Source organism: Cyprinodon variegatus, unplaced genomic scaffold (assembly GCF_000732505.1).
Source record: "Cyprinodon variegatus isolate N-32 unplaced genomic scaffold, C_variegatus-1.0 Scaffold14, whole genome shotgun sequence".
In the NCBI taxonomy this organism is placed as follows: domain Eukaryota; kingdom Metazoa; phylum Chordata; class Actinopteri; order Cyprinodontiformes; family Cyprinodontidae; genus Cyprinodon; species Cyprinodon variegatus.
Genome location: NW_015150467.1, coordinates 517799 through 529839, shown reverse-complemented (window position 1 = coordinate 529839; position 12041 = coordinate 517799). Strand labels below are relative to the sequence as shown.

At 36.0% G+C, this 12041-nt stretch overlaps 1 protein-coding gene across 15 annotated transcripts in view; it reads right to left on the bottom strand.

The window, feature by feature from the left end:
• ncam1 (neural cell adhesion molecule 1) overlaps window positions 1–12041 on the bottom strand; it is a 114486-nt gene that overhangs the window by 31415 nt on the left and 71030 nt on the right. For 8 of the 15 annotated variants that reach the window (XM_015383574.1, XM_015383547.1, XM_015383556.1 and 5 more), the window contains exons 7-9: window positions 8003–8163; window positions 6054–6196; window positions 4072–4095 (exon numbers count right to left, since the gene is read on the bottom strand). In XM_015383574.1, the coding sequence (XP_015239060.1) occupies window positions 4072–4095; window positions 6054–6196; window positions 8003–8163 (328 nt within the window). The remainder of the gene's footprint in view (window positions 1–4071; window positions 4096–6053; window positions 6197–8002; window positions 8164–12041) is intronic. The other 7 variants (XM_015383565.1, XM_015383606.1, XM_015383598.1 and 4 more) reach the window with 1 other exon arrangement.

Below are 12041 nucleotides of genomic sequence, written 5' to 3'. Positions count from 1 at the left end.
AAACTATGTCTTCACGGGATATATAAAGAGTTAAGCCAAAAGTAATTGATACCCCTGTCAGAATGAATTTAAAAGTTATTTATATTCAACCAAGAGGTTTGTTTGGGAAACCAAACAGACATTTCTCAAAAATGATAAATTAAATGTGTTTTTATTTATGTTGAAATAAATCAATGATTCTTAATGTAGGGTGTTTTTGAGCTGTCTCTGCAAAGTTCCTTCAGATGATGTGTTAATTGGTTGTAAATTGAACTGAACTTTTTTTTTAAGGCAGCATGTCATGTTCAGATCGTTCTCACTAAGCAATAATAAAACAAAAAACTGAACACGATTCTAAACATCATGGTCGTCAAACCTTCATTATAATTGCTGAGAAGCTTTTTGCTTGTTTCCTTTGGTAATTTAGCTCCATCTTCGGTGTCTTCGCCCCTAATCTCCTGTTCCCTCGAAAGACTATTTGGTTTAATTTGAGGCTTTATAAAATTTGTTAATATTATTTACACTTGGAAGAAAATTGTGGGTAAATTAATAAAAAAAGAAAACATTTCAAACCTAAACCTGATATAAGGAAATGCTTGCCTTGACAACAGCAACAGGTGCATTTCGATGAACTAGAACATCTATCAATTATTGTTTAAGAAAGTGAAACTCATACATAATGTAAATTAATTGCAGAAAAAGAGATATATTTTTAAGCCAGTATGTGTTATTGTGAATCTTGGCTATATTACATATGATTTACTTCACAACCCCCTAAGGCTGTAATTATCCATGCAGCTGGTGCATATTTTAAATAAAAGTTTCTTCTTACATAAAACCTTCCATTAGAGGCTGAACAGCCATCTTATACGGCAAAGAGCTTCAGTGGCCTGCTCCCCATGGGATTGCTGTCCTATGAGTATTGTGTGGGCAGCATTATGGTTAGAAAATAACATTTATGGACTAAAACAGTCTTTTATACCATTGTGCCCCAATAATTTATATTGAGGCCAAATGCTGTACACAATGCTTACATGACTTCATTCTCTGCTTTAGAAATCAATTAAAAAATGACTCACTCAGTGAATTCAACCATTATAATAAAAGCAGCTTTTAATATAATTTTTACATTTATTTAAAGTGCAGCTGATTATAACTGTACTTAAACCTGAAAAAGTGAGATAAAAATAACTATGGTGAATATCGTTAAAGATAATAAAAAATAGCTTTGAAATGAATGAATCTGTATGATTCAGTTAAAAATACTTATAGTAAGTAAACAGTTTGTTGATTCCTTGTTTGCACTTTATTAATAATAACTTATTCTAACTTAAAATGTGACCAGTAATACACTGCTTAATTTAGGATTTGCTGGCTGATTACTTAAGGATTAACTTAAGAGCAAACAATCCATATTTATTAACATTTTTTCTGTTATTTTAAGCAGTATTTTAAGAATTTGTTTTTTTTTATTTTTATTACAGATCATTGGTTTTGAACTATTGTCACAGATGTATTAAATAACACGTAATTATTATATATACATTTTAACTAAAACATGGTGGGCCATTGGTGGGCTACCTATAGATATGTCCTACAGGTCTTAGCCAATTTTCTGGGGTAAATTTTGAACTAATTAGATCCCGATTTTACAAAGTGGTTCCTATTTCTCATGTACTTCCTCTTCACTGAAAAAGAGAAAATTTCAGTCTTTAAAATCATTTGACATTAGAAAAAAGGAAAATCACTGCACAGCAACTAAAACCACCCCACCCACCACTCTCATGAAAAGCCTCTCTGTTATACAGCTGACTATAAGCCCTCACAAGTAGCAGGCAGCCCAACTTATTAAACAGCACTGAAAACTGCCAATTATTTTAGTCGCTGCTTATTTAATATCTTTTCTTCAGTCTAAGAAAGAAAAATTACAGATTATGTATAAAAACATTATAATAAATACAGTAATCTCTGTTCTTTTGGAGTTGTGAAACTTTTGGAGTTGTCAAAAATAATACTTGCTTTGCTATTGCAGTAAAATTATGGTTGTTTTAAATAATTTCTGTGGACACTATAATTGATCGTATTTTTTAAACAAAGTTAAAAACATAGTTGAAAAACTACTGGCAAATCACTAAATGCAAACATACTTAAAGCTGTGAGTGTCCTCCCTGCAAACAACAGCACTTTATACTTGATCATTATGAAATAAATGTGTTTAAATATCAATATAAGAACTAAAACAATGTGCAGCATTCGCTCTATGAAAAACTAGATTCCATATCCAAATATTGCATCAGAAAAGTATAAAATTGTTCACTAATAATCAGTAATCACACTGTAATTTGTTTTCCAAGCAACTCTAGATCAGAATTCTAATGATATTGGAATTGACAGCATCTGAACAGTTAGAGAGCTAAATAACTGAAAACACTTTCAAATTAACTGCTAATTAATTCTGGTTATTAATCAGCATCACACATCTGAAAAGACAGAACGGATCTGTGCTTGTTCTCTGACCAAAACGAAAATCTCACCTCAATATGTTAATGAAAACATGCTTCCTGACACTTCATCATCTTCACCCCACACAAAATTTGGAACATTTGTCGCACCGATACCAGATGAAATGCAGCTGTTGTGGTTGTCATGGACAACGTGTCGGACGAACATCAGATAGACAAACTGAACAGGACAGCTAAACAATTAGCAGCCGACAGATAAAAGCCCGCCACAGAAATGTTTTTTTTTTCTTAATCAGAACTACAAAGAGTCTAAGCGATCTCTATAAATGCAATTCAATAAGGCTGCTAATCATTTTTTAAGACAGCTGTGAAGAGATGCCACAGATAGACCAAGCATACTGAACTCAACAGTGCAAATCACACTGCCACCACTGCACAGCTGGCAATCATCTGATGTGCCATGTGACAGTTCAGCACAGCAGATGCATCATGCAAAACTAATGGGCAAATCATGTTGTATGTTTCCATTTTTTTGTCAAGTACAAAAAAACTGTATGTGTTTGTGAGTTGCTCACCTCTGCAACTGCGAAAGTAAAAGTCAAGCCATTGTCATAGCTTTCCAAACAATGCCTTTTATGATATGAACCTTTAATCTGAGCTTTGTTATGACTTCATCGATTATCGATTGCTTCAAGGTGAAAGAAATCTAAGCCAAAGTAGCAATGACGGCAGAGTAAGTAGAGATACACCAGCTGGGAGATGTGTTCTGTACACATGCTTCTCATGGGAGACTCACACTGGAAAACAGGATTGAGGTATAAGCTGTTACTCAGCAGTGCATCCATGTGTGGCGGTGTACCTCGCTACAGAGTATGTGTAGTTTTGCAAAGAAAAAAAAAAAACAAGTCGTGATGTGCGTCATATGGTGGAAGTGTGTTTTGCACTTATGAGTGAGGCTCCAATCAAAGTATGTATTTTTAAATATCCAACAGACTTGACAGGTGGCTGCAAAATGTCCCATTTCCATGGACAGTATTACCACTGCATGATACAAAGCCAGCAGATTTCATGATAAAAAAACAGCCAAAAATGTTATTTCTTATTCATCATTTTTTTATAGATTTGTCTACAGAAGCAAAGGTTTGATATTTAAAAGGCAAACTTTAATTGGAGCAACTTTTACCAGAAATTTGAAGCGATACCAACATCTGTGTTAGACAATCTACAATATGATGAAAATGACACAGACTGAGCTCGGCTTGAGACCAGGCAACCTCATGCTGTGATGAATAGTTTGAAATGATCAGGCAAAAGCAACACAGAAATGATGTCTTCCCTTTTAGTATGTTATTAGACAAATTTTAATTTGATCTTGTGAAAAAAAAAAAGCTTTCTATTCTTTCTATCACAAGATCAGTGAAGTTTTTCAGGCCACATTTTGGGAAACATGCAGCAGTCAAATCAATTTTATGAACCCTGATGAGATCATTCCTTTGGGGTTTTCAAGAAGGAACTGGGAGTTTTTTTTCAACAAAGGAGGACGATTTGATTTCAGTAGAGTTTTTGTTATAGCTGAAGACATATTTTACACACTACTTCAGGACATTTCTGTGCTACGCGGATTTCATACCTGATAGATCCTGTTTAGATGTGCCTGTAGGGAGAAAATGTAGCGTATGTAATGGACCGGCTCCAGAATTACTCTATGAACTGAAGCATATCCCTACAGCATATAACCCCTTTTTATTTCTCAACCGCAGTGAGACACCAGCACCTTGGAGAAGTCAGCCATGTGGACAATAGATGTATGAGAATACCCATCAGGTATTCGCTGTATTTGATGGTTTAGCCATGTAATAATGTGGAAGATATTACAAATGAAACACATGATGTGATGGGAGATTAAAAGCTGGCTCTCCCAAATAAATCGAAAAATGTTCAGTAATATCATCGAAAAATATGTTAATCACTGACAGAGGCACAAAACCCTAAAAGTGATTGAATGTACAGAACAAAACACACACTTGCTCTGTCAAGTGCTCATTGTAGCAAATAAAAAAAGAAAGTAGTTCAATTGTCTTAATTGACATGCTTATTTTGGGATCAGTCTAATTGAGTTCTGGAGATAATTTGCCCTGCAGCGGGGACTTTGTCTCAAATGTAAAGTGTCTTGCAAAAGCATTCATACTCCTTGCACCTTTTCACATTTTGTCACATTGTCGGAAGAAAAACCTCTGTCTTTTCAGATTGTATATATTGCCACCTTTCTCCCATCACCTAACCTATTTGATTCTGCTCAAAAAAAGCAGCCTGACAGAATGTTTCTGGTTTTTGCCAAGTTGCCTTGAAATTAGTTTTGTTCAACAATGGTTTCTTCTTACAACTCTTGTGAAAAATTCACATTTGTTAAATGCATAACTAAAAGTTCACTTGCTTCTCCCACCTGAACAGGGACTTTTTATTTTTATTTTTTTTTCTGCTTTTTGTGGTCCAATTGATTAATTTGTTTTACAAATGTTTTTTGCTTTTATTTTTCTTCCATTTTATCATCTAATTCATATAAAGCACTTTGAATTGTCCATCCACTGAATCATGCTATACAAATAAAATTGCCTTGCCTTCCACCTCTCCACTAGAGTTATTAACCAGCTCTTTGCAGCTTCCCTGATTAATGTTCTCCTTTACTGGCCTATCAATATAGGTAGGTTTGCTTTTTCCCAAACTGTTCCGATTTTCAGAGAAAAGAGAACAGTAGTCCTGTCAGACATTTAAGGTTAGGGAGATCAAGTTACAATTTAATTCTGCTTTAATTTCTCCCCATTATCCCTAACCTCTCCTTTATAATTATTATTATGCTGGTTGTTCACTAATGTTTTCTAAGAAACCTTTAAGACCTGCACAGAATAGCTGGATTTATACGGACAATATATTACCCACAGGTGGATTCTACTTATTAAACATTTTCAAGGGGTGATTGGTTGACGTGGCTTTATTAAATGGCATCAGATAAAAAAGGAGATGAAAACGAATGCAAAGCACTCCAGATTTTTATTTTATTTGTGAAATCTTTTTAAAATGATTTATCATTTTCTTTCTTGTTTAAAATGATGCTAAATATTTCACCATTTCGTGTTATTCAAGAGGTATAGATATATTTTCTACGTCCAGTAAGTGCTCTCTTATAATGACTGAGTTTTAGAAAACTGATTACAAAAGATGCACAGAGCATGAACACAATGTAAATCTAGTGAAGGCACTCTGTAATGAATTTCCATGTCCCCCATCTGTAGCAAATCAATACATCATTAGAAAGTAGGTTATAGATATTCAATTCTTTTTCGTAAAACACCTGTTGCCTGCATGTTTTCCTCCCTGGTGGTTTCTGCTCAGTGTCCCAATTCCACATAATGCATCAAAAACAATTCATGCTAAGCCGGTAAATAGAGATTTGCATTTCTTCATCATGTTGTTTGCACTCGAAAGCAAATCGAATATAAGAATCAAAAGCAAAGACTGTAGAAACTGACTAGATAAAGATTTGTTTTATTTTTCTCTAATAAATTATGATCTGGCTACTTTAGTGGATTTCATTTGAATAAAATGTGATCTTACCTGGTCTCCTTCAGCGAAAACTTGCTCACCGTAGCTCCAGCTGATGGTTGGAGTTGGATCCCCAGATGCTTCACAAGTAACAGTTACCTGTTCTTCCATCTCTGAAGTGGTCCGGTTCACTATGTAAGTGATCCTGGGTTTTACTGTGAAAAAAAGCCTTGAAGTTTAGTCAACTGGGCTGTGTTGTTTGGCAGCATAAATGGTCATACAATACAGCAGGAAGTAGGAATCAATAGCATTAAAATCACAGATACTTTTAAGCATAGAATAAAATGTAAAAAAAAAAAAAATGACTGAAGTAAATGTTTGAATCACACAAATCACAAAACTGGCACTTTTTGTCAAGTAAAATACTACATAAAATATTTTTAACTTTAAAAATTGTTACTAATCCAGTTTGTGTGGGTTGCTTTGTGTTTGTCTCTCCCTCCACCACCAGGTGACGCCCTGTCCTCGTTGGCCCTCCTGCACACCTGCAGCTTGTTGGTTCATTACTGAGGAGTATTTAAGCCGTTGACTGCCACTACCTCGATGCCAGAGTGTTTGCCAGTTTTGGGTACTCTAGCCAAACTGAGATTAGCTGAGTCTAACCTGAGCCTTTGTTTCTCTGAGATTAACTCTGTTTTTTGTCTTTGCCTTTTGGCAGGAAACCTTCCTGCAAACTGGATGTTTGGCCTTCTCCCCCTGGAAGGATCTTTTGTGTTCACACTGAGCAGGGTAAAAACCTCCACACGACCCGTTCAAGCTCCATCGGAATTCCAAGTGGCAGTCCGCTCAAATTACTCCTCAGGGTCCAACCCAAACCAACCTGTCCGCCCTCCAACGAGATGCCCTTCCTCTGGATAAACCCACACTTTCTGGATTCAAGGATAAGACTGAAACCCCCTCCAACGTGAGTTCCGCTTCCTCTATATTCAAGAACTAAATCCAGTTTCCTACGGCCACTGAACTAACCGCTGTGAACTTCCCTTCTCACTTCTAGTTCCGGTTTATCAGCTCTCTGATTTCCAGATTCAACTTCCTGTGATTCTCCTCAATAAACCTGTTAAACTTTCCCTTGGTTCGATGAGTGGTTTTCTGCATGTGGGTCAGATCACTTAAAAGCATCATGACAATAGTAACTTTGTTTGCAGAAATGTAATTTCCAAAAACAAACAAAGTCTTAAAATTGTATTTACATCAAACCTTTTTACTTTTTGTTACAACTACAAACGCTCATTGTCTTTCAGCAGTGTTTCATGTGGTGGACTAACACAGTGCAGTATTGTAAAGGAAAAGAACAAACACTACTTTATATTTACATTTAAAAGTAAATATAATCATAGTTATGTTGGAGCTGCTTTAATGTATGAAAACATCAGCACTATCAAAGTTGAAATTTGATATTGAAGAACTTAAGTTTTAAAAATCCACAGAGACCGAAAATCTACATTTATGATTTGCACTTACGAAGCATGAAAGCTCATAGGAATGACTGAATGCTGCTTTGCGTACACTAATAAAAGCTTTGAAAGACAGAGAGGAAATCTTTGAAATACTCAGGTAAACACTGATTTAACTGCTGCCTTGAATCATTATTAGATAATTGTTTCTCTGAAGAGATGAAAAAAGGCCACATTATCTGCTTTTGAAACAAACTGCAGCAGCAAAAATCTGCTGAAAATCAGAAGAGAATGAATAAATAAACTAAGCAAAAAAATTTCGACTGAATAGTTCAACTGAGCTCATTCCATTGTTTTTTAAAGCTACACTTTTATCCCAACATAAAACAATTGCAGCCCACACCAAAGCACCTTGTTCTTGTCTGACTTAAAACAGACAAACCTAACTATTGTTCTTCCCCCACATACATGATCATACAGTATGTGTGTATCATTCCCACTTACTTGGAACAATTTATCCTGTCACTAGTCCATATGTGCTCCTATATATAAAACATGCTGTCTTACCAAACACTCTGAGGCTCAGTTCCTTCTCACTCTCCCCAGCCTTGTTTTTGGCAATGCATGTGTATTCTCCTTCATCCAGTTTGGTAACATCCATTATAGTCATTTCTGAGCCATCTTCATTAAAGCTGTACTTTTCTTCATCTCTAAGTTCAACGCTGTTCCTGTTGAAAACAGACAAGTGTTTAAATGCTGAAGCCAGTCAATCTATACAGCACTTTCCAACCTTTTTGTGGGACTCTAGAAAATGTGCAGTAGTTCTTAGGTCCCCTTGGGAACAAAGTGAAAAAGGTCAGCAGATGAACTACAAAAGCAGTGATGACGAGAGGAGATGTAAAAGCTGAAAATCTGAGAACAAAATGTGTTTTTCTGTTGCAACACATTTTCTTTTGCAAGCTCTCTGACATTTTGACACAGATTTATCCGCAGTTTTTTCTTGAAAGAAAGTAGACACAGTGGTTACACCTGGACTCAGGGCAGAGTGTTTGATTAAAATATGTCAAAATTAAAAAAAATATGGCTTATTTCATTAATTATGATTTATATTTACATTCTTCCATGGCCTGTTGCATTAGGAGAATCATCTGTGTGGTTTCAAACATTGCAAAAAAACTAAATGAAGTTCAGAACTGTGCTTACACGCTTTCAAGCAAGGTTAAAAAATCTGGTCTGGGTCACTGAACCCACTTTCAAGGGAATCAGTTTATTTGTGTGCACAGAGTGGAAAAGTCTATGATTCCTGTACATGTCTTTACCTTTCTGGGTAAAACACCAGCATGTTTGCTTCCTAACCTTCTAACTAGGCTCTGTGTTTAACAGCCTGCAGGTCTATGTGTAATAGCTTAGTGGAACTGTATTAAGACATTACACTGATGAGTTCATAGGAATGAGGAAAGTTTCTGCCATTATGAGATTGTCACGGTATAAAAAAAAATACTTGAGGAACGACCACGGGTATTAATAATGTTGACAGCAACACTGAAAACAAATATGTATAACATGATCTTATTGCCTTTTTTGAAGAAAGAGTAGCCATCATTGTAGCTGCAGTTTGAATGATATATTGTATTGATTATTACAGTCTAGTCATTTTGTAACACTGACTAAAATGTATTTTTTGGCTTTTAATGCACAAACTTCAGCAAAACTTACTTGCTCAACACTGAACGTAGGGATTTTCAAGAAATAGATATTTTGTTATTTTACTCATTATATTAGAACAATACCAGCTTATGGTGTGTTCATAACAACCAAATTTTGAGCAACAAAAAAGGTATAGAATGCCTCAAGTTGGATGATTGTGTATTTTAAAGTCGGGTGGTCTGGACACTGGATGGTGTGGACACTCAAAAGTACCACAATATTAAAAGGAATATTATTTACTTGTAGGTTTTGTAATTTTGAGTTAATGTAGGTATTTGTAAACTGTTTCACCAGATTTTAGTAAGAAAATATTTTAATAGAGTAATACTGATCAGAGAACTCTCTTTTCCTTGTACAATAAAATAAAATATATATTTTCTGGCTTTTTAAACCAGTGGAGTTTAACTTTACATATGCTCATTTTTCATAGTTTTATTCTGGTAGCTCTGCAGAAGCATTCGTAGCTTGCGTGTCATGTCTGTCCCTAGACAGCTCCTGGGTCAGCTACTCTGAATAGCTGATGCTCAGCATCTAGCTGCAAAAGTTTTGATTTCCCAACTCCAGTGTCTGTTGCTCTAGACCCATGATGGCTCAAAAGTTACAGGTTTAAATCACATTTTCAAAAATGTACTGACATTTTCTTGTGCTGGGTATGATGTTAGTGCACTGCATAGCCTATTGCGTAACACCTGTTAAGTGCTGTGGGCTACTGCTAGAGCTAGCCAGCTCTATAAGAGGCTACAAACAAAAGAAAGGAATTCTCACAGCACAGTGCAATGATGTGATCCATCTGTGACCAGATGTCCTGATTTATGCTCAACTGTGCCTCATTTTCACTTTTATCCTGGTGTGAAAGGTGATTCTTGGACAGCTTTTTGTGAAGGTTGTCGAAGTTATTTTTCTATTTCATACTTAGGGGAGCATAATGTAAAACCACACTGTAAAAGTTAGATGCACAAGAAATGCACAGCTGGATAAGGAACACATTTTGCATGAGATTGTTATCATTACAGGACCTCTTAGTTCTGTAAAATATAGTAATAAAAAGTGGCCAATTTTTAATGTAGAAATTACTATCATGGCTGATTTTCATGGTATTAAAAGCACAGATTTTCCTGGCAATAATTACATATCATGCGTGGTCCCAAGGTAAATGACTAATGACTGCAAGACTGCCATCTTTATTTAAGATATTCACCTGGTGAATATATTTATATATTTTTTGGCTTTGTGGAATTAGACCTCGTCAAATGCAGGACTTCACACCAGCTTCCCTAATTGCTCATTTCACTCACCTGCCTAACTTTGCTGTTACCAATTATCACTCATCTTATCCACCTGCTCCTGCTGCTTTATTTAAATGACTCAGTCCGAGCTATCAGGACTAGATCATTGACGTTGTTGCTGAGATGACTTGCAGATAATTATTGACTTAAGTTCCACTTCTTGTTCTATGAGGTCAGTGGTGAGAGAGATTTTTAGTATTGTCTCGGTGTTTTCCTGATATCATGCCTTGTTTTGCCTCTCAACCACTGAGCTTGCCTGTTCCCATCTGGATGTTCTGCCTGAACTCTCTGTGGATTCCTGGAACCCTGGATCTGTCTGTTCCTGTTCTGATTGGAACCCCTGACTGGGCTGCGGACTCCTGCATCTCAGAATCTTCCAGTTCTTAACTGTTTCCCTGATCTGGCTCAGACTTCTACCTGATCACTGGGGCTGCTGCATCTGGTTTCACTCTGCCCGGAGTCTGCCCCATCTCGTTGGCAGTCCATCGGCTGGATCGTGCCTCGCTCTAAGAGGATGGACTAAACCAGAGTTGCCACTGATAGGCAGTGCCCCAGCTGCCCTCAAGTCGCTGCATTTTCACAGCTCAGTGTTCCGTTATGTTTTTAAATAAACGCCTTTGGATTTTCCAACCATCTGTCTCATCTTGAATATTGGGTCCTAAGTTCTGAGCTCATGACAGTTTGAGTGTAAAATGCACATAAGTAATGTAATGCTGTAAATTATATTTTACTTAGAAAAAAATGATGCTGTCTGCTGTCAAATACAGTGCAGTCAGTAGATTTTGGAGCCTCTGCTGACAAACGCTGTTGTGGGAGGTTTTGGGCGTAGGTGCAGCAAGCTATAAAATAGTTATTCAAATGAACAGCTTTTATCACCTAGATGGCTTCAAAAGTGGCACGAAAATTCTTTAAGCTCCTTTTCTCTTTGAAGTTCTTTGGATAGTGGCAACATTTAACAGGTCATGTCGACTTGAATTCTTTTTTTTCCATTTTCCACAAGTTGTACATCATTGGAAAACTTAGACCTCACTCTTTCAGGATCTGCAAATAACTCAAAACAAACTGATGGATTTTGCCATGACCTGTCACATTTGTGACTGATTTCTCTATGATGCTTTCATGGCACAAATACACACGACATTTAAATGTTGAGCATAGTAAATTCAGGAACTATGCCAAAATTCAACTCTTTTATATTATCCTGTCAGGTTGTACTGTACACACTATTCTTTCTTAGTTGTTTTTCACTCTTTGAATGTGTATCTTACTAGACAGCAACTTTGATTTGAATATGGACGGATATGTGTGCAAAATTGAATATAAAAAGCTGAATTTCCTAGGTACATGGTCCTTTTTATCAAAGTGATAGCCTGCTATTTTAGCAGTCTTGCCTTCAGTTATGTTTTTGGCAAAGAATAAGTCCACCTAAGATGAAGATGTGCTTAAGTTCATGGGTGCCATTTGTCAATATTGTGTAGGATCTATACTAAAATTCTGTGCACACTCAAAAGGCCTGTAAAGCTCCAAAGATCTGTCAAGCCATGCATACGCACAAAATAAACCATATATATATATATATATATATATATATATATATATATATATATATATAT